Below are 24,078 nucleotides of genomic sequence, written 5' to 3' on the forward strand. Positions count from 1 at the left end.
CCCACCTTACTTGTTTAAATCCTCCCAAACATCTGTAGCAAATTTCACCGCCAGTATATTAGTCCCCTTCCAATTTAGGTGCAATTCATCCTTCTTGTACAGGTCACTTCTATCCCAAAAGAGATTCCAATGATCCAAAAATGTGAATCCTTCTCCCATACACCAGCTCCTCAGCCATGCATTCTCTTGCTCTATCCTCCTATTCCTGTACTCACTAGCTCATAGCACCATGAGTAATCCAGATATTACTACTCTTGAGGACCTCCTTTTTAAATTCCTGCCTAAATCTCTGTAATCTCCTTTCAGAATCTCAACCTTTTTCCTTCCTATGTCGTTGGTTCCAATGTGGACAATGACTTCTTGCTGGTCCCTCTCCCCCGTGAAAACATTCCTCTCAGAACATCCTTGATCCCGGCACCAGGGAAGCACACACCATTCTGATTTTTTTGCTGCTGGCCACAGAAACGTCTGTCCGTACCTCGAACTAGAGAATCCCCTAATGCAATTGATCTCTTGGAACCAAACATACCCCTTGTTGCATTAGAGCCAGTCTCAATACCAGAAATTTGGCTGTTCGTGCTACGTTTCCCTGAGAATCCATCACCCCCTACATTTTCCAAAACAGCATACCTGTTTGAAATGGGTATAGCCACAAAAGACTCCTGTACTACCTGCCTACCTCTCTTACCTTTCCTGGAGTTAACCCATCTATGTGACTGTATCTGAGATTTTCCCCCCTTCCTATAACTGCCATCCATCACATACTGTTGCTGTTGCAAATCCTCATTGCTTCTAACTGTCTTTCCAACTGATCCATTCGATCTGATAAGATTCGCGACCAACAGCATTTATGGCAAATATAATCTATGGTAACCCTTAACCTCTCTTTAAACCCCCACATCTGACAAGAAGCACATATCACTCTACTAAAGGCCACTTTTGCTCCTTCATAATCTACAGACCCATAAAATAATACTGTCTTATTCCTCTACAAACACTGCACCAGGTTAAATGAATAGTTATGGCTTATATTTTAACTTTAATTGAGACATATCTCCAAAAACATATAATCAAGAAAGAACCCACTCTACTCACTACTGCAGACTTTCTGTAGGTCACACTTAAAACAAAATACAATTATCTGATTCTGTGCTGTGAACTTCGCCCAACAGTTCCTCCAAGATCAGTTGTGAATTTCACTGTTTGTTAATTTTCCCAGATGCACTCCGATGTCCATTGATTCATGAATTCAAACAGCAAAGGCAGTGTCAGTTTCTTTCTCTCTCTCTCTTGCACTGACCTCACCATGTGCTTCCTCTGTCTGTTCTTCTCCCTTTTAAAACTGCCGTTGTTATGACTTTTTTTCCCAAAGTTCCAAAACAATGCAACAGCATATGAAACAGTAATTGTTGTTCCTGGAATTCGAGGAAATCACTCCCAACACCTAAAATACCCGAAAAAAGGAGCCGCTGTAACAACCAGAATTTTTTCCTGTCCTCCATCTTGGATTACTCAGAATATTGCAACTATATCCCTGTATTGGCCATCAGTTAATGCTTATTTCATTTGAGCTGACCATTCATCCATTTTGTTAGATTAGATTAGATTACTTACAGTGTGGAAACAGGCCCTTCAGCCCAACAAGTCCACATTGACCCTCCGAGGAGCAACCCACCCAGACCCATTTCCCAACATTTACCCCTTCACCTAACACTACGGGCAATTTAGCACGACCAATTCACCTAACCGGCACATCTTTGGACTGTGGGAGGAAACCGGAGCACCCGGAGGAAACCCAAGCAGACACGGGGAGAATGTGCAAACTCCACACAGACAGTTCCCTGAGGCGCAAATTGAACCCAGGTCTCTGGCGCTGTGAGGCACCAGTGCTAACCACTGATTCACTGTGCTGTCCATTCATGTACAGAGCATTTAGGTCTGTCTTTTCACTAATTTGTGATCATGAACGGTGTCAGCACTCATATTTGTATGCTTTCCCCCTTCTTGTCGCACTCTGATTATCATTACCATTATGGCTACTTTCTTACTTTGTTCCTTCCCTTTAGTCTATCACATCTTGATTCACTTGTCCACTCTGCCACAGTATTTGCTTTAAATTCCTCACAAAAACCATAGTAATGTGACCCATGAGGACCATGCTTCAGGTGGAGATCATCCCAACAGTACAGCTTTTATTTTTTTCAGTACTAATGCCAATGCCCCAAGAATCAAAATCCATTGGAGAGAACACAATCCCAAAGAGTGATCCAGGAGAGAACATGATCTTAGAGAATGATCCTAGGGAGAACAACATTCCAAGGAGAACATGATCCCAGAGAGAAAAAGATCCCACACAGTGATCAGGGAATGAACACTATTCCAAACAGTGATTGGAGAGAACACATGTTTCCCTTGGGTAAGACAAACCAGGGCAGAACCTACGCACTTCATGGTCGGACCCTGCAGAGTATTGTGGAACAAAGAGACCTAGGGATGCAGGTGCATAATTCCTGGAAAGTGAAGTCACAGGTAGACAGGGTGGTGAAGAAGTCATTTGGCGTGCTTGCTTTCCCTTGGTCAGAACATTGAGTGTAGGAGTTAGAATGTCATCTTGCAGCTGTACAGGACATTTGTGAGGTCACTTTTAGAATACTGCATACAATTCTGGTTTCCTTTCTATAGGGAGGATTTTGTTAAACTGAGAGGGTGCAGAAAAGATTTATAAGAATGTTGCCAGGACTGGAGGGTTTGAGTTATAGGGAGAGGCTGAATAAGTTGCGGCTTTTTCCCCTGGAGCATTGGAGGCTGAAGAATGACCTTATTAAAGTTTATAAAGTCATGAGGGGCATGGATAGACTGAGTTGCCAAGGTTTTTTCCCTGGGGTGGGGCAGTGCAAAACTAGAGGTTGTCAGTTTAAGGAGAGAGGGGAAAGCTTATAAAGGTCTTCGGGGTAACTTTTTCACACAGAGGCTCGTGGGTGTGTGGACCAAGCCACCAGAGGAATTGGTGGAGGTAGTTACAACATGTGAAAGGTATCTGGGTGGGAATATGAATAGGTAAGATTTAGACAAATATGGAACAAATGTTTGAAAATGGGGCTAGACTAGATTGGAATGTTTGGTTGGCATGGACGAGTTGAACCAAAGGGTCTGCTTCCGTGCTGTAGGACTCTATGACTATTTCTGCCGCACCAATATTGGAGCCACACATTTAACTTTGTATTCTTCTTTTTATATAGAAGCACTCCTTCGGCCCAACAAGTCCAAAATGACCCAGCAAAGAGTAACCCACCCAGACCCATTCCCCTCAACCTATTACTCTACACTTACCCTGACTAATGCACCTAACCTACACATCCCTGAACACTATGGGCAATTTAACATCGCCAATTCACCTCACCTGCACATCTTTCAATTGTGGGAGGAAACCAGAGCACCAGCACACTGACACAGGGAGAATGTGCAAACCCCACACAGACAGTCCCCAAGGCTGGGATCGAACCCGGTTCCCTGGCACTGAGAGGCTACAGTGCTAACCACTGAGCCACGTACTTTGATCACTGCTTAGCTAATTATCCAGAGATTAGCATCTTTGAGGGTCTGCCTTTGAAGTTAGCCTCTCGTTAGGGGTCTGAGGAGTTCCAGGCACATATAGACACTGGATTAAAAATTAAGAAACATAGAGAAACATAGATGGAGATCTTTCAGACTGGAGATGAGTTGAAAGCGGTGTCCCCAGGAATCTGTGTTGGGACCCTTGATTTATATAACAGATTTGGTAATGAATGTTGAGGACAAAACCTCTAAATTTGCAGATAGTACTAAGCTAGAGAGAATAGTGAATTCTAAGCGACTTCAGACAGACATTGGCAAATTGGCCAAATTACCAAATGGGCAACACTTGTCAGAGGGCTCATGCCGGAAACGTCGATTTTCCTGCTCCTCGGATGTTGCCTGACCTGCTGTGCTTTTCCAGCACCACACTCTCGAGGTAAATTTCAATGCAGAGAAATCTGAGATAATGCATTTTGGTAGAAGAAAAATGAGAAAATATTGGCTCAATGGTACAACTTTGAAGGGAGTACAGGAACAGAGAGTTCTTAGGGTTCACATGCATAATTCTCTGAAGTTGGACTGATAGTTGAAATGAAAATGTGTTGCTGGAAAAGCGCAGCAGGTCAGGCAGCATCTAAGGAGCAGGAGAATCGACGTTTCCGGCATGAGCCCTCTGACAAGTGTTGCCCATTTGGTAATTTGGCCAATTTGCCAATGTCTCTCTGAAGTTGCTTAGAATTCACTATTCTCTCTAGCTTATACTATCTGAAGATTCCTGAAGAAGGGCTCATGCCCGAAACGTCGATTCTCCTGCTCCTTGAATGCTGCCTGACCTGCTGCGCTTTTCCAGCAACACATTTTCAGCTCTGATCTCCAGCATCTGCAGTCCTCACTTTCTCCTGATAGTTGAAATAAGATGGCATCTAGGATCCTTGGTTTTATAAACAGAGGCATATAATACTCTAATAAATAGAATATAAAAGGAAGGACTTACACCTCAACAAATGATTGGTCAGACCAAATGTTAAAGCCTTGGAGCCAGTGCAACGGGATAATATCAGGAATGATAACAGGATGTCTCCACAAGTGCAGTTGTCACTCTTAATGATTCTGTCATGGACGGATGCATCTGCAGCCGGCAGATTGGTAAGGATGAAGTCAATTATGGTTTTCCCTGTTGTTGGTTCCCTCATCACCTGCCGCGGACACAGTCTAAAAGCTATGATATTTAGAACCAGACCAGCTCCATCAGTGGTACTGCTTTTAAGCCACTCCCGGTGGTGGACATTGACATCCTCTACCCAAAGGAAATTTTGCACCCTTGCCATCCTCTATGCTTCCTCCAAGTGTTGTTCACTATGGAGGAGTTACTGATTCAGGGAGGATGGTACATGGTAATTGGGAGGAGGTTTCTTTGCCCATGTTTAATCTGAAGCCACGACACTTCACAGGGTCCAGAGTCAATGCATAAGACTCCCAAGGTAGCTCTCTCCTGACTGTGTACCACTGTGCTGTCATCTCTGCCGGGTCTGACCTGCAGGTACGACAAGATGTGTTCTGGGATGGTGATGGTGGTATCTGGGACATTGTCTGTCAGTTTTGATTCCATGAGTATGACCAAGTCAACTTGTTGCTTGACTTGTCCTGTGAGATAGCTGCCCTAACTAGCCTCCAGATGTTAGAAAGGAGGTCTCTGCAGGGTTATCAGGGCTGTTTCTGCCATTCTCTCTTGCATGCCTAGGTCGATGCCAGGTGGTCTGTCAAGTTTCATTTCTTTGCCAAGACTTTGTAGTGATTGATACAATGGAATGAATTTCTAGGCCACTGCAGAGGACAGTTAAGAGTCAACCACATTGTTAGAATCACATGTAGGCCAGACTGGGTGAGAATGGCAGATTTCCTTCCTTGAAGGACATTAGTGACCCAGACAGGTTTTTCCAACAGGCAACAATTATTTGATGGTCATCAGTAGATTCTTAATTCCAGATTTTTTTTTATTGAATTCAAATCCGACTATGTGACATGTTGAAATTTGAACCCTGGTCCCCAGAACATCTGGATTAATGGTCTAGCAAAAATGCCACTAGGCTATCGGGCTAGCAAGTAAGCTAGGAATAAGATGAGGAGAAACCTCTTTACTCAAATAGTTGTCAAGAATTGGAAAGCACTACCTGGGAGAGTGATGGAGGCAGATTCCACAGGAAGGTTCAAAATAGTTCAACATATATTGAAAGAGATTAATTTAGAGGGTTACGGAGATAGAGCTAGAGTATGGGACTACCTGAGTAGCCCATCTGGAGGCTGGTACAGACATTGGCCCAAATATCCTTCCTCTATAAAGTTTTATGATTCTCTAATTTGTAACCTGTAACAGAGAACTGACGAGAAGCAAAAACAGTATCATTGAGTGAATCAAGCCAGCACCATGGACATTGAACTGAATTATTGCACATTACAAAATGGCAAACGTAAAAGTATGCATCAGCTTAAGGTTGTCAACAAAACTATCATTCCCTACAAGTATCGGCTTCCTGCAATCCAACAACTACCAGCACCAATTCAACGACTCCACGCTCTTTATGATGCTCAACATGTGACCATGCCCTCTTCAGATATCATTGGCACAGCAAATTTGATATCTTACATTATTGTTACTTACAAAGCATTAGCATGGAAAATCCAGTGGACTAACTTCAGCATCTAATGCATTCCAAAAGATCATTAATTCAGCCTTGAGAAAAGTTGAGGGGGTTGTTCAACCTGCTTGAAGATAGAAGGGATAAAATAGAATGTGATCAGAAATTAACAGCAGTGCATATTTGAATCACAAAACACAATTTGACTCTTACCACAGGGAAATACCCATTTGCTGCACTTCAGATTGACCTAAGCTTAAGAGGCGTATTTTGGCCTGGTTTTTAAAAGAGAGGTACCAAGCTGTATATTCAAAGGCAATAAAGTAAACCTGGGTCTTGAGGTTTTTTATTTAATGTTGAAACAATAGAAGTGGCATGGACAGGTGCAGCCAGGCTTCCATAGACCCAGCATTTTAGTTTAGCTCTCAGTATTTGTTGGGGTTTTGAAGTTGTCTATATCTCTCTCTCAGTTTTCCTCAGTAATTCTCAGTTTTCAGCTCCAAATCAAAATTAAAAGAAGTTTGCCTTAGAATGATTAAAACAAAATAAATATCTTCATTTACTTTTTAACATTTATCTGGGTTGATGCTTGGAGTAAGAAGCATTACTAATGTAGTGGGCAGAGGCAAAAATGATTCTGGGTGCCATAATTAATTATTTGATTCTGATTACCATATATTCATATTCTGCTTATTTCTAGTGAGATTACTGACCAACTGGATTGATCCCACTCATCATGACAATCAGTTCTGTCCATATTTCCATCTTCATTCTCAATGTAGTTTACTCAACCAGACAATTAGCTCCTTCTCGATATCACGTTCTAAAAAAAACTGATTGCTATGTTTCTATTGCTGAAGAAATCAAATTGTCATCCCTTGTTTAGAATGATAAATGTGACCCATAATTTTAAGCCCTTTGAAATTTGTAATGTTGAAATAAATATGACTAAGATTTTAAAAAGTGAACTTAAATGGGATTAACACATGAAAAACAACAAAAAATTCTTGCACATTAAGGATACTAGAGAATAAGGTAAAAATGTAATATCGTTAACCTCACACAGACATCATAGTGAAGATGGAAACATCAAAACCTAATCAAATATTAATATCCTCCTAAAGCATGCTGCTTCAGAAAAGAAATGCAACTGTAATCAAGTATATTTATTTAGCTTCTGTGTTCTGTATTTGAAACATTATTCTATAAGGTAAACAGGCATTGTAATCTTCATTTTTAACATTTAGTTTGAGTTTGGCAATGAGAAAGCTGTTGTACCCTAATGCCATGATATGCTCTTCAGAAATGGCAGCATTTAATTAAGAGCAATTAGTTGTCTCCCTGCAGAGCAGGTTTCAAGTAACAACTGTCCCCATTTGCAAGTGACAGCCTTGGACGTCAGTCACTTCAAGATCAGTTTTAAAATAATTTTGTTAGGCAAAAAGGGTGGGACAGAGATTTTGCCCAGCAAATTGATTGTTGGAGCTGGCCAAGCACAGAAACAGGACACAAGCCTCAGCCGTTAAGGTCAACTTGTACAAAGATATATACTGTATACACATTTATCCCGTCTATATCATGGTGTTTGTTGTAGGTGAGTGCCACTTCATGATTACCACTACTTGACAATAAATGCTCCTTAATACTTGCATGTTAATGAAACTTTTAATGAGGACCAGAAATGAAACTACTTTAAACAGAATGTAGCCTGAATGCCTTAGGATAAATCAATTTCAGTGAATATGTAATGATGCTGTTGTTTTCAAGACTGTTAAACGCAGATCCTAGCAAGTATTGCTCATATATCCTATTCTAATGATGAAATTAAATTTGACTGTAGATACTGGAGAGTGATGATACTCAACGTTGTCTTGAATTTGCTATATTTAGCATCTGGTCATGAGAATAGTCACGTATATTTTGCTTTTGCCCCATTGATTTGGAAGTCTGTTTATTTCATTTTTGTCTTGATGCAGAAGGATTTGTGAGATTTCCTTATTTCTAAATACATTTGTGTGTTCACTACATTTCATATCACATGCTGATGTCAATATTTGGTGTGTGTACTTTCATCTGTCATCATTGTTCAAATACCATGGATTTTTTATTGTTCCCATTGCATTGCATGTAACAACTTCATTTTGATTCATACAAGTCTTGATTGTGGAGACTACATTAAGTAAAGATTATGCACGATGCAGTTCTTGAGTGAAATATATTGTGTGGCATCCCATGGTAAATTCTTTTTGTAACATAGAATCCCTGCAATGCAGATAGAGGCCATTCAGCCATTGGGTCTACTCTGACTTTCTGAAGAGTATCTCACCCTATCCCTGTCATCCCACATTTACCATGGCTAATCCACATAGCCTGCACATGGATGTTGCAGGTTCCAGGGTTTAGATCTTTCATTAAGAACAGGCAAGGCGGTAAAAGAGGGGGCGGTGTGGCCTTGTTAGTCAAGGATAGTATAACAGTGGCTGAAAGAACTTTTGACGAGGACACGTCTACTGAGGTAGTGTGGGCTGAGGTTAGAAACAGGAGAGGAGAGGTCACACTGCTTGGAGTTTTTTATAGGCCTCTGCAGAGTTCCCAGGAGGTGGAAGAGAGGTTTGGCAAAATGATTCTGGGTAGGAGTGAAAAGAACAGGGTGGTCATTATGGGGGACTTTAACTTCCCCAACATTGACTGGAAATGCTATAACTCTAGTACGTCGGATGGATCAGTTTTTATCCAAGGTGTGCAGGAGGGTTTCCTGGCACAGTATGTCAAAGGGCTGACAAGAGGGAAGGCCACACTGGATCTGGTGCTTGGTAATGAACCACGTCAGGTGTTTGATTTTGTGGTAGGTAAGCACTTTGGAGAGAGTGACCATAATTCAGTTACGTTTAGTTTCGCGATGGAAAGGGATAGGTTCATGCCCCAGGCCAAGAGTTATCGATGGGGCAAGGGCAATTATAATGCAATTAGGCAAGAATTAGGATGCATAGAATGAGGCAGCAAAATGCAGGGGATGCAGGCAATGGAAATGTGGAGCTGGTTTAAGGGACAGATAATGCGTGTCCTTGATAGGTATGTCCCTGTCAGGCAGGGAGGAAGTGATAAGGTAAGGGAACCGTGGTTTACTACAGAAATTGCATCTCTTGTTAAGCAGAAGAAGGAGGCTTATATGTTGATGAGGCAAGATGGTTCAGATGAGGCGATGGAGAGTTACAGATTAGCTAGGAAGGATTTAAAGAGAGAGTTAAGAAGAGCAAAGAGAGGACACAAGTAGTCTTTAACCAATAAAATAAAGCAGAACCCTAAAGCTTTCTATAGATAAGTGAGGAATAAAAGGATGACTAGGGTAGGAATAGGGCCAGTCAAAGACAGAAGTGGGAAGTTGAGTGTGGACCCTGTGGAGATCGGAGAGGTGCTAAACGAACATTTCTCATCGGTTTTCACTCAGGAAAAGGAGAATATTGTAGTGGAGAAGAATGAGGCACGAGATATTAGACCAGAAAGGATCGAAGTTAGTTATGAACAGGTGTTATCAATTCTAGAAGGAGTGAAAGTAGACAAGGCCCCTGGGCTCAATGGGATTTATTCGCGGTTCCTATGGGAAGCTAGGGAGGAGGTAGCAGAGCCTTTGGATTTGATCTTTGAGTTGCCATTGTCTACAGGTTTTGTACCAGAGGACTGGAGGATTGCAAATGTTGTGCACTTGTTCAAGAAGGGCAGTAGAAATGACCCAGGTAATTATAGACCAGTGAGCCTTACTTCTGTTGTAGGAAAGGTTTTGGAAAGGATTACAAGAGATAAGATTTATAATCATCTAGCAAGTAGCAATTTGATTTTAGACAGTCAACATAGTTTCGTCAAGGGCAGGGTGTGTCTCACAAACCTCATTGAGTGTTTTGAGAAGGTGACCAAGCACGTAGATGAGGGTAGGGCAGTTGACGTGGTAAACATGGACTTCAGTAAAGCCATTGATAAGTTTCCACATGGTAGGCTGTTGGAGAAAATGCAGAGGCATGGAATTGAGGGTGATTTAGCTGTTTGGATTAGAAACTGGCTTTCTGAAAGAAGGCAGTGAGTGGTGGTTGATGGAAAATATTCAGCCTGGAGTCTGCTTACTAGTGGTATGCCACAAGGATCTGTTTTGGGACCACTGCTGTTTGTCATTTTTATAAATGACTTAGACCCAGGCATAGGTGGATGGATTAGTAAATTTGCAGATGACACTAAAGTCAGTGGAGTAGTGGACAGTGTGGAAGAATGTTACAGGTTGCAGGGTGACTTGGATAAATTGCAGAATCGGGCTGAGATGTGGCAAATGAAGTTCAATGCAGCTAAATGTGAGGTGATGCACTTTGGGAAGAATAACAGGAATGTAGAGTACTAGGTCAATGGAAAGATTCTTGGTAGTATGGATGTGCAGAGGGATCTTGGAGTCCATGTACATAGATCCCTGAAAGTTGCCACCTGGTTGATAGTGCTGTTAAGAAGGTATGTTAGGTTTCATTGGTAGAGGGATTGAGTTCCGGGGCCGCAATATCATGCTGCAACTATACAAAATGTTAGTGCGGCCACACTTGGAATGTTGTGTACAGTTCTGGTTGCCATATTTCAGGAAGGATGTGGAAGCATTGGAAAAGGTGCAGGGGAGACTTACTAGGATGTTGCCTGGTCTGCAGGGAAGGTCTTATGAGGAAAAGATGAGAGACTTGGGTCTGTTCTCATTGGAAATAAGAAGGCTAAGAGGGGATTTGATAGAGACATACAAGATGATCAGAGGATTAGATAGGGTAGACAGTGGAAGTCTTTTTCCTAGGATGATGATGTCAGCTTGTACGAGGGGGCGTAACTACAAATTGAGGGGTGATAGATTTAAGACAGATGTCAGAGGCAGGTTCTTTATTCCAAGAGTGGTAATGGCATTGAATGCCCTATCTGCCAATGTAGTCAACTCAGCCACGTTAGGGAGATTTAAACAATCCTTGGATAAGCACATGGATGATAATGGGATAGTGTAGGGGGACGAGCTGAGAATAGTTCACAGGTTGGCGCAAGATCGAAGGCCAAAGGGCCTGTTCTGCGCTGTATTATTCTATGTTCTATGTTCTATGTCACCATACTAGGTAACATCTTCAGTGAGCCTCCAGAGGAATCCAAAGCTTCGTCCTAGTATGGTGACAAAACGTCTGAAAACGAAACTTTCAGCTAAGCGAGCAAACCTACATCTAGATTGATCATCCTTTACATCCATCATCAAGACACAATGGCTAATTGGAAAACAAACATGTTCCAGCAGAAATGCTGGAAATACTCAGCAGGAGTAGCAGTGATACGGGGGTGGGGTGGGGTGAGGGTGGGTGTGTGGAATAACAACATAGATGACTCAGATTGATGAACCTTCATCAGAACTCTTCATTAGTCCATTAGATGATCCTTCATGATCAGTCAAACACCTTTCACCGTTCTTCCCTACCATCTCTGATATTCTTATCATTAACAGGATTATTCAAAGAAAATGGAAAGAACGCAGAATGCAGATTTTTCCCAGCACATACTGATAATGTTGATGGAATCTTGGTTCAGTTCACTGAGTGTATCTGACAAACTTACCTCCTGTACCTGGGACTGTCTGCACATTTGTACAAAATCATTCATGGCCAACAACATTGGATTATCATCTGCCCAGGCCTGAGCAGGTACCTGGCCTTTGGCAGTCCTCTTAGTACCAAAGATCTGGAGCATATTACCATTGACCAGCTGTTGAGACATGGCAGTGAGGAGATCATTGTGGTCCTAAATCTAAGCTAGAAGGAGAACCCACTGAGGGAATATGCTTTGGAGGGTTGGTGAGACTTGATGGCCTAAATGTCCTTTACTTGCACTGAAGGCATTTGTGATTAGGGGCCTTTAAGTCTGTGTCTGGTACAGTTCATTCCCTTTAAAGGGCCTCACATCAGTGGGTCTTAAAGCCCCCTGCCTCATAGGCCAATTTATCTACTCTGCCTACTTCAAATGTGATCACAGTCATTTCATTTCTCATTATGTACTTATGAGTTCCACCATGAATCCATGGACTAACCATGGCACATCCCCTTGAGTGACTTAGCTGGACAGCCCTGGACAAAACGTGCTCAGACTCCTGACTAACGCTTTTATATCTCCTGGTCATCTTAGCCCACCTTCAATAACTGGACCTCATGAAGTCACGGCACTGACTGTGACCCTTCTCTGGACTGAAGAGGCATGGAGAGCCTGACCTACAACACCTCTGACCCATGGCCAAGTGTGGTATTGGAGGCTGCCCTTGATTCTCTGACTGATGAGGGCCTCTATGAACTTCAATAAGGACTAGCCATCTAAAGCAATGAGATAAGGCTCACTGCTTGCTGCACACACAGTGTGTTTGCTATGCAAGCCTGCTGGCACATGGAGCAGGGATGATTGACATACATCTTGTCCGTACAATGAGATTTTGTTTCTAACCAAGATATAAACCTCCTTGACTGAAGACTGCTGACCAGGAAGGCAAGTCATCTGGATGTGAGACTGCGGTATTTGGCACAAGCAGGAGCCTGGAAGAACACAGCAAGCCAGGCAGCGTCATGAGGTGCAGAAGTTAATATTTTGGGTGTAAAGTAGTGTAAAGCAAACAGGAGTGCTGTAAGCATTCAGGTAGGTGCTAAGTGAGCAACTAAGCAACACTAAGATGCAGCCTAGTCCAATCAGTGTATAAAGTGTCTTTGGAGTGGCCTTTCAATGTTATTTGAGGGAAATCAGAGTTAACATTTCAGGTCAGAACTGATGGTAGCTAAAAAAAAATGTGTGTTTATGCAGAAAATGGGATGGGGGTGTGGTGCCAGAGAGTAAATGATAGGCGGAGATAGAAGCCAAAGGGAGAGAAACACAGTTGGACAGACAAAGGAGTGAGTAAAGGGCAGTATGGGAGAATGAATAACTATGAGTGGGGCTGACGATGGGTTGTGTATGGTCCCAGCCCATGTGTGGGGATTGGGATAATAACATGGGAGAAGGTGGCTCAAGCCCTAAAATTGTTTAACTCTATATTAAGCCCAGAAGGCAGCAGAATTCCCAAGTGGAAAATGTAATACTGTTCTTCCAGCTTGCACTGAGCTTCACTCAGTTTCTTATTTCTAGCATCTTTCGTTCTTTTTTCAATACTAGTTTTTGTTGTGCTCTGCAGTTCAAATCTGTGCTTCCCAAGCATCCTGTAAGTGGATTAGACAGGTGCCATGATGGTCATGAGAGATTGGCCAATGTTGGATGCCAATGTCAATGGATAAGGGAGGCTGGTGCCCATGCATTGTAACATGAGATACTGCTTGTGTGCTAAACAACATTAAGACTGGAGAGGTATTCAAATATTATGAAAAATCAACACGATATAGCACAAAAATAGTTTGAAAATTTTTACTGTAATCTTAAGACATGCTTGTAACGTTGAAATGATTATGCAATATTATAACTATGCACAGCTACTCCAAAAATCCAAATGGGAATTACTTTGAGCATCAGTGCATCCACCATTTTATACCTGCCTGGGTCAGAGCACCTTGACAATTGTAGGGATGCATGTTATGAACAGAATGTTTAAGACATCTAATGTTGAATAGACTGAAATGTTTGCCTGAAGAATGTTGTGATGGGGAAAAGAGGAAATGCCAGGGTTTTGTGCCAAGCAATTTTTAATATTAATGTTGGTCTGGGGCCTGTATTGAAATAAAAAAAGGAATTTTTTTTCTTCAGGACATGATCCTGGCCTAAAATTCCAACTGATTATCATATTTTACAAACACTTGGTAGGTATGTAAATCTGGTATTAGAATGCATACCTCAGTTGATGCTGCAGTTGGTTCACCTAAAGCCACTAAAATTGAGAATTTTAACATAGGGAGTTTACACCATAGCCTCTTATGTCAATAGAGCTGTCCATGATGGATGGAGGTTCTTCCCTGGATTTTTAACCTGTAGGCAGATTTATACCGAAATTACAGCAGGCTATTCTAGAAGGGTTACAGATGTTCAAGATTTTCACCTTTAAGACTGTACTTGTAAAGTACATCAGCGTGCAATAATTATAGTCACAGACTACATGACAAGGGTTACAATTGATGTAATGAGTTTGACTTATTAAATGGCTGATTGTTTTGTTCATGTCAATGAAGCATTTTTTATCCTTTCATGAAACTTGAGCATTGTTACCAAAGTGAACATTTATTACCCAAACGTAATTGCCCTTGAGAAGTCATCATTCATCATTAGTGAGAGAGACAATGGATTGAGATCTGAAAGCATTTCTTGATTAAATCATGAAGCAGTAGTTTGGCAGAATACATTCATTACCAATTTATATTGTGCTGGATAAAATTTGTCAATTGTTCACAATTCCAGTGTGTTGTTCATGAATATGGATGAAACAGCAGTCCTTCTCTCTATGCCTGTGTGAAACCAATGCGGTGGGATCATTTACCTTTACAATTAGCTGTATTATTTCATTTTCAAATACAAAAATAAATGCAGTCAAATATTTAATTTAGTTAGTATAAAATAGGAAGTAAAATCACTTTAGTTAAACTCATCAGTTGGTTACAACCTTTCTTGAACAGGGCCATAATGTTTGCAGAGTCTTCTAGCATCTCCCTCAAGTCCCAGGAGGACTGAAAGACTGGTGAGGACAAGGTGAAGTAGGATTTTCCCTCCTGTTGGTTCCCTCATCACCTGCTGCAGATCTAATTCCGCAGTATTTTCCTTTAGGACATTGTCAGCACAGTTCGTATTGGCACTACTGAACTACCTTTGGTGATGGACATTAAGTTTCCTGACCCAGAATACATTCTGTAACCTTGTCACTCTCAGTGCTTCCTCCATGAAGTGTTCAACATGGAGGAGTACTGAATCATCCCCTGAGTGAGGACTCCCAGGACAACATCTCCCATCTCTCTACTGCTCTGTGGCTATCGCTGGTGATGGGACAGGACAGGCTCAGGGATGGTAATGGTGTTTGGGATATTATCTGTAAATTATATTTGACTGAATTGAGCAATGTCAGGTTGTTCATTTACTAATTTCTGGGACAGCTGTCCCAACTTTGGCAGGAATCACCAGATGTAAGTAAATGGAATTTTGCAATGCCTAAGGATATTAAACATATTCTTGTGGGTTTAGGGTCATTTATAGACCAGACCAGGTATGGATGCAAATTTTCTTCATTAAAGGACATCGGTGAACCAAATGGGCTTTTATGAGACTCAACTATGGTTACATGTTTACCTTTTGGCTAACTTCTTTAAAAAAATTTACTTTATTCAATTGAAAGTTCACCATCTTCCATGGTGGGATTCAAACACATACCCCAAAACATTAATCTGGAATCAATCTACTGAACCTCTTCTGTACTACCTCTAATGCAATTATATTCTTCCTCAAGCAAGTGGATGAAAACTGTACGTGTACTCTAGATACTGTCTCATCAATGCCTTGTACAATTGTAAAAACACATCTCTACTTTGATACTCCATTCTTTGAGCATTAAATGTCAAAATTCCATTTGCCTTCCTTATGACCTGCTGTACTTGCATGCTAGTTTTCGCTGGTTCATCATGAGGACATCCTCTGAACTGAAAACATTTGAAGTTTCTTTCCATTTAGATTGTAAGTTGCCCTTTTATTCTTCTGACCAAAGTGGATAACCTCACATTTATCCACATCCATCTCCCTCTGCCAAATTTTGGCTCACTCATCTAACCTAGTCATATCCATTTGTAAATGTCTTATTTCTTCATTGCAATTTATTTCCCACCTACTTAATGTCATCTGTAAATTTAGCTAATGTAAATTCTATCCCTGCATCCAAGTTATTAATATAGACTGAAAATACTTGAGGCCCAAGGACTGAACCATGTGGCACTCCACTAGTACCAGGTTTCAACTAGAAAAAGCTCCATTTATCTTACTCTCTACTCCCTATTCTCTATCGGTTAGTCAATTCACTGCCAAGTTAATGTAATACCCCTAACCTAGTGTGATATCACCTGTATATTAACCTTTTGTGCAGGGCCTTATCAAATATGTTCTAGAAGTCCTGATGTACTACAACTACAGGACCCCCATTTACCCATATTGCTAGTTTAATTTTTGAAGAACTGTAGCAAATCAGTCAAACGCAATTTACTCTCCATAAAACCGTGATGACTCTGATGGATTGCATTTTGACTTTCCAAATGTCGTATTACTACTTACTTAATAATGGATTCTAACAATTTTCTAATGACAAATGTTAAATAAACTGGTCTATAGTTACCTACTTTTTGACTCCCTCCTGTTTTGAATAAGCATGTTACATTAGCACTTTCCCAATCCACTGGAACATTTCCAGAATCCAGGGAATTTCGAAGTATTATAATCAATGCATCAACTACTTTTTCTGCCACTTACTTTATGATCCTGGGTTGTAGGCCATCAAGCCCTGGGTACGCATCTGCCTTTAATCCTAGTGGTTTGTTCAGTACATTTTCCGTACTGATAGCAATTATTTTAAAATCCTCCTTTTCTATCACATCTATATTACCTGTCACTATTGGACTGGTTTAAGTGTTCTTAACTGTGAAAACTGAATCAGAATATTGTCATTTCTGTATTCACCATTCTTTACTCTCTAGTCTCATCCTTTAATGGGCCTGCATTCATTATAGTTACTCTCTTTTCTCTATATACTTTGGAGCTTTTGCTATCTGCTTTTATATTTTATGCTAGTTTTCTTCCATAATTTATGTTTGCTCTTCTTATTACATTTTTAGTTGCCTTTTGGTTGGTCTTTAAAAGTTTACCAATCCTCAAGCCTGCCACTGACCTTTATAATATGATATGCCTTAGTTTTGCCTTTAACTTCCTTGCTTATCCATGGATACTTTTCAACTCTTACAAGCTTTCATCTTCTCTGGAATATTTTTTAGTTAGGAGGTATTGAATCTCTCCTTAAAATTTTATCATTAGTCCTTAACTGTCCTACATTATAGTCTTTCTGCCCCATTCCTATGTAAACTACTTTTGTTTAAGACAAGAGCACTAAATGGACTGAAGCTTTTTGTCCTCTAATTAAAACTGAAATTCTATCATGCTGTGATCACTCTAGTAGAATTGATGAGAAGGCATTGATGAGACAGCATCTGGAGTACACGTACAGGCATCGTTTACTAAGAGATCATTAATTAACCCCATCACTTTACTCAAAACTAGATCCAAAGTTGTCTGCTCCCTGGTTGTTTCTCCAATGTATTGCTCCAAAGAACAATCTCTAATGTATTCTGTGAACTTACCCACAAGGCTAACCTTCCCAATTTGATTAATTCTGTCCATATTAAAATCACCCATGACTTTTGTCATACCTTTTCTTCCAAGCTACCATTACTTCCTGATATATATGTGTCCTACAGTACAATTACTGTTAAAGCACGTATAGATTACATGCACTAGGGACATCATTCCCTTGCTATTTTCATATCTCTAGCCAAACTAATACTTTCATATCTCTAGCCAAACTTGATTTTCAATGCCATAGTCATATCTCATGACAGCACTGACCTCTTACTGTTCTAACAAAGCTATAGTATCTCCCTTTCCTTTTGGCTAACTTCTGTACACTGAGTACTATTGAATATTCAGCTCCTAGACTTAGTCTCCCTGTGTTGAGGCAGAAGTGGCACAAGATGGCTGCCTGTGGAATTTTAATTGCCATAAGGATGGCAGAGACTTTTTTTAACTGCAGTAACAGAAGTTGCTTGTTTAGTTCAGCATTAGAGTGACATCATAAATTAGGACAAAGGTATCTTTGAGAATAAGATAAACCCAAGGTAACCGATACAACAAAAGAGCTTACAAATTAAAATACATGAAGTCTGTACATACTCACAGCTACAGATATCTGTAAGAGGCAGTCTGATAACAGAAGTCTGAGAACAGAAAGGCTAAAATTGTAATTTAGCAAGAATTAAAAGAAAAGTATGATCCCACAATAATAGAGACTCTTCAGGTAATTGAGTATTGAGAAATTTAGAAATGTAATCTACACCCAACTTTATGAGATTTTGTTGAATTCCTTTAAAGCAAGGGGCTAGAGATAGTGGAGACGAGACACCATCTCATTGGCAAGAGGGACTGAATGCCAGATGCGTTAACAGATGACCTCTAAAGGGGTTCAACTTAAATTCAAGAAGATAAACAGTGGCAGCTCCCCAACCTAAATAAGCAAATCAGATAATGAAGGAGACGGCTTGAATGAATTCTTAAGTCCATGGGTTGGGGGGGGGGGAGGAAAGAGACAAATAATCGGCCAAGCTTATCAAGCTGTGAAAGTGATGGAATTTCAGTCTAATTAACGGACTTTGAATAAATGTTTTCTTATTAATGGAAAATAGTTAATGTAGAAATATCAGAATGTGGACAGTAAATTGCATCCCAGAAGCAATCTCTTATTTAGAATACACTTACAGACAGTATGTGAATAGAAGGAGTCCTAATTGCAGCAACAAGATAGAGAGAGTTAATCTGATCTTCCAAGATGAGGTGGGACAGAGGTTGCTCAAAACCCGTTGGCTAAAGAATTCTAACATTAGGTGTAACCACATAACTTTATATATAACTAATTTAATATTAGAACTGGCATTATGATTTTTATAGCAATTAGTAGGAATTTGCATTAGAATTAGTGGGAATTGGCTGAATCTGGCTTTCATGTGGGGACCAAATGCCCTCTTAAATATGGTTCAGGTTGGAGGAGAGTTCAGTGATGCTCTGGCTTTTCCAGATGCATACAATATTCTAATATCCTTGGTGTTATAATAATTACATACAATATTGATTATATTGTTTTGCCACCCTAATCTATATATCCAAATCCTGTATCAATATTAGATTAATCAATCAATATTAGACGCCCTTATGGACAGCCCTAGGTTCTCCCATGATGTTTACCATATATCTTCATCACTAGCCCATAGGATCTTACAATGCATTCCTTTGATTTACATTCCAATCCTGGCATTTATATTCCTTATCGAATTCTGTTATTTGTTTTATATTCCCTACTGTCTTTATTACGGGAGATACAAAAAATATAGTGAAAGCACCCTCAAAAGTGTGAGCAACATTTCTTGCCTGTCACTTGTCCAGCTTTCTGAAATCCCATTGTCCTCTCACCTTGATTTCCATGCTAGATTTCATAAAGGCTGGGAAAGGCATCCATACAGTCAAAGTTCAACTCCTGAGTGGAACTAATTGTTAGTAGGCACTTTACATATTAAAATTGCTAATTCACCTCTCTGACGCAGGTTTCCTGCACACAACAGGTTACATTCAAATTGAAGGTGGAAGATAGCAGCGCAGTCTCAGCTCTTTAACCCCCTGCATGCTCACAAACCTCTTCACATTTTGTCACTAAAATTCCATCCACACAGCACTCCACCATTCCCCACCTCACTGCCTCTTCCCTCAGCTGAGGTGATGTCGCTGAATGGAACTTAAATCCACAATATTCTGGTAATGTTCCAAAAAGAAGTATTTCCTTTGAGGATCACAATGGTGCAGAAGTGGGTACAGACAGAAGAAATGCCACGGAGGGAGGAAGTAAAGCCTCAGGTAGTTATAACCTGTGTACCAGTGCTTGGCTAGGATAAAAAGTAATATGGTTCTACATAATACTGTGAGGTTGATAGTGACTGGAAGTGTAGTGCAAGAGCTTAAATACACTGGAACAACATTGCAATGATGTTATGGAGCTTGCACATGACTGAGTATAAATGGCTGAGTGGTTGGAATTAGACATCACTGGAAGAACAGCACCCAGCTACAATAATGTAGACTGGAAAAGTGATTGATCACATGAGCACAAACACACAAAGAAGATTGATTAGTTCTTATCTAATGTCGGAATATGATCTGTTTGCGACTACTGTGTGCAGCAGAAGTTAGCATTAATGTATACTAAATAGTATTACTTTGAAGTTTAAGTCTGAAAACTGTTCTTGGCTTTGCTTTTTCATTGACCAGGCTAATTCAAACCCAAGCTTATATCTTGGCATCCAACCACATGATAGAACAGGAAGGAAAAGATAGGGTTGATTTTTTTAATAGTCCTGTAGTCAGGGCTGGACAGAGCACAGGGTCAGAGAATCAGAGCTGATTAAAAAAAAACACTTCCCATTTGTGTCTGGAGAAAGTAAAATTAATTTTGAAAAGAGCTATATCAGCAACTGAGCAACTTTAGAGAGGAGCAAGGTTCCTAGCAAACAGGGAGAAGAAAATCAAAAAATGGTTGAATATTTTAAACAGCGAAAATTACTCAAAACAGATCTTGTGATGCAAAGCATGCTCTGATATTTTTAATGTAAGATCACAGATGTAATAACTTAACTCTATCCATCTCTCCACAGACACTGCCTGGCCTGAATATTTCCAGTATTCTTGTTTGTAAACAGTATTCTGCTTTGCTGACATTTGTGTATGTGCAGGAAGAGAATGGGGTTGGGAATGGGGTATGGAATGGGAATGGACGAATGTGGAATTGGAGAAATGAGAAATGTAGGTAATGCAAGGTTTGACTGAAATAAATATCAAGACCTCACTTTGTGGCAAAATAGTGGCTCAGTGATTAGCACTATTGCCTCACAGTTCTAGGGACTCTGGTTCGATTCCAGCCTCAGGCAGTTGTCTGTGTGGAGTTTGCATGTTCTCCCAGTGTCCCCTGGGTGCTCAGGTTTCCTCCCACAGTCCAAAGATGTGCAGGTTAGGTGGATTGGCAATATAAAATTGCCCATTGTGCCCAGGATGTGCAGGCTAAGTGGATCATTCATGGGGAATGCATGGTTCCAGGGATAAGGTGGAGGGGTGGGTGAAGGTAGGATGCTCTTTGGAAGGTTGGTGTGGGCTCAATGGACCAAATGGCTTGTTTCCACTGTAAGGTTTCTATGATTCAATGAAGAACAATCTCCATGTTCTGTTGAATAACCAGCAAGATTGAAAATCTGACTAACCTTCTGTCAAGAAGGCTAACGCTGATACACCGCAACCAAAGAGGAAAGTGAGGGAGAGATTATGAGTCTGAGGAGTTATTGGGTAAGGTCAGGGATGTTTGTGGGGGAAAACTCGGGGGTGACATTTTCTTTATTTATTCATGGGTTGTGGGTACTGCTAGCAAGCACAACATTCGTTGCCTGTCTCTAATTGCCCTTGAACTGAGTGACTTGTCAGACCATTTCAGAGGGCAGTTAAAAGATTATCATGCCACTGTTGGTTTGAAGTCACATGTAAAACAAACCAAATAAGGGTGACAAATTACCTTTATTCAAGGACATTAATAGACTAGATGGATTTTTACAACAATCATGATAGCTTCATGGTCCACATTAATGATATTAAATTAGAAATATAGGTTTTATTAATTGCATTTAAATCCACCAGATTCCAGGCTGGGATTTCAACCCATTTTCCCATATCATTAGCCTGGACCTCTGATTACTGGTACAGCAACATTTCTATTTCTACACTATATCCCTACAGGTAATTGAAGGTAGAAGTCAGAAAAAAAATTATACTTGGAAGGCCATGGAGAATCATGGATAGATGTTTTATGTTTGTGGACACATGTTTTTGGGAGAAATCAATGATGGAAATTTGAAAATTATTATAATTGGATGGTTATGAGAATAATACTGTGGGTGGAAGATAGGGAGCGTCAGAGGTGAAAGATTTTAAGGAGTTTGTGGATTTTGGGAGATGATTTGTGCAGGTATCATGGACCATGGTGGGCAGAAAGAGACCAATTATGGGACAGGAAACAGGTTTGCGTTAGGGACGCAGGGAGTCACCTTCTCTACCTGGCCAACAAACAAGACTGTACAGGCACTAACCCTGCTATATCTAGCCCATCTTCACTCATGTTGGGAGTGGAGGCAGAAAACGTTGGGGAGCCCAGTTCAGTAGCATCAGTTTATATGATTCTATGAGATATCCTTTTTAGCTTCCCAAGACCTTTTTTTTTGAGCTCCTTATTTCCAGATTTTTTAAAAAAACATCTTTACAGAAGGCACAGAGTACAGTATTTGTACAGTATTTTAATTACTGATTAGGTGTTAACAGCTTACACCAACTGCCAAGAGAGGATGTCTAGCTGTCTTCCAGGCTTTGGTTACTTCACTACAGAGAGACAGAGAGAGACCTTTGCTTTTCTGCTCTCAGGAGACATCTCTCCTTGCGCCAAAAGAAAATATTGTTCACCTGCCTGAGAACCAGACGGCTGTCATCATGCTGCTAATTTCTGGGATCCACAACTGACCCCAGACCTCACAAACCAATCAGTAATCTGTCACTGGACGAAGATTGGTCTGAGCACACACCTCTGGTGTTTTGGTGTCTCATATACCTTTCCCCATTACATGAACAAAGCAACAATGTAACACAATTCAGAGTGGGTTCAGCAGTTTGTTCTTCAAATTGCCAAAACTCTTTCCTCAGCCCTTAACTTTAAGAAGTTCTTTTCCCATTTTGGTTCACTGTCCAAAATAAAGAAAAATACAAATATGTGGTCTGTACAATGTTCATATAATAACCATGACATGAAAATTGTGAGAGAAGAAAATAGTAAATGGAGACTGGGAGGGTGTATCATACAAAAAAAATGTTGATATATACAGACTTGACTGACTAACTCAATGTGGCTGCAATCTCTTGGTAGGTGACAAACCTGAGAATGAACCGCAGGAACAGGAGCTGTGGACTATCAGCAAGCAGCTGGTGGAAAAGGTCATTCTCCAAGCTGTGCAACAGTATTCCCAGGAGAGGAAACATAGAGAGAAGAAAACAGAAGCAAAAAGAGATTTGCGTCTGCAGGTATCAAACTGTTCTGAGCAACAGGAAAGGAAGAAATGAAAAGCAGAAAGCGCTCAAATATTCCCTGTGGCTAACAATGTGTTTCTGTATCAAGGTGTGAATAATAAACATCAGGATAACTACGCTCTTCAAGATAACAGATATATAGCTATTTTCAATATTGGACACCATTCTTTAATTTATATCAATGTTTTTTGAAGTAATTCAGAAAAAATGAATGATAATAGAAATGTTTTTATTTCCAAACTAATATGGAATTGTTACAGGCAAAACAATTATATGTAAATATCCACAATATTTACAAATAAGGAAATCATTTGAATTGTGCTTTTCAACAATATAATTGTGTTGAATGCATACAAAACTATGTAAAATGGTTTAAGTAAAGCGGCTATTAGTGAATAAAGTTATTAAATTCTTGGTTAAAAGAACTAGATTACCTTACTGAGACCAATGTGAACTATCCCTTCAGTATTGGATTGCCTTTGCACTCTCTTTTAATGTCATTTTTATTTCTGTAAAAGTTCTTTTTCATTTATCTCCTGTAATTCACAATATGTAGTCATGCAAGAGTGGAGTTTCTAAGCTGAAATTTTATTCAAAAATTAAGAGGTCAACCACAATACAACAAATATTTTGGAGAGCTGGAAACTCACCATCTCCCATCTTCTCACTATCACAAAGTTATCAGGTTGCAATCTGTTCTCACCAACATTGCCCCCAAAAGGAGCCAGATTTGTGCTCAGACATAAGGAGTTGAACCGCCACTTTCAGTGATGAACTGCTCTCTGATTCAATCAAATCATTGTGAATTGAGTTCAGCAGCAAGTGGATGGTAAGTATTAAGTGCGTAAATATCACAACTGGGTTTCTTTCTTTAATTCGTCATGCAGACATCACCGGCTAGGCCAGCATTTATCGTCCTCCCCTAATTGCAGGTGGTGGTGAGATATCCCCTTGAACTGCTGAAGTAGTTGGGGTGTAAGTAGAC

The 24,078-nt window shown here is 40.3% G+C and overlaps 1 protein-coding gene across 1 annotated transcript; it reads left to right on the forward strand.

Annotated features, from left to right (window-relative positions):
* The first annotated feature begins 7,716 nt into the window (after positions 1-7,716).
* Positions 7,717-23,250, forward strand: LOC122549554 (A-kinase anchor protein inhibitor 1-like). Its single transcript, XM_043689399.1, has 2 exons — positions 7,717-7,785; positions 22,933-23,250. The coding sequence occupies exons 1-2, from the start codon at positions 7,770-7,772 to the stop codon at positions 23,124-23,126; spliced, it is 210 nt and encodes a 69-aa protein (XP_043545334.1). The 5' UTR covers positions 7,717-7,769; the 3' UTR covers positions 23,127-23,250.
* The last annotated feature ends 828 nt before the right edge of the window (positions 23,251-24,078 follow it).

The sequence above is a fragment of the Chiloscyllium plagiosum genome, chromosome 4, assembly GCF_004010195.1.
Source record: "Chiloscyllium plagiosum isolate BGI_BamShark_2017 chromosome 4, ASM401019v2, whole genome shotgun sequence".
Taxonomy (NCBI): Eukaryota; Metazoa; Chordata; class Chondrichthyes; order Orectolobiformes; family Hemiscylliidae; genus Chiloscyllium; species Chiloscyllium plagiosum.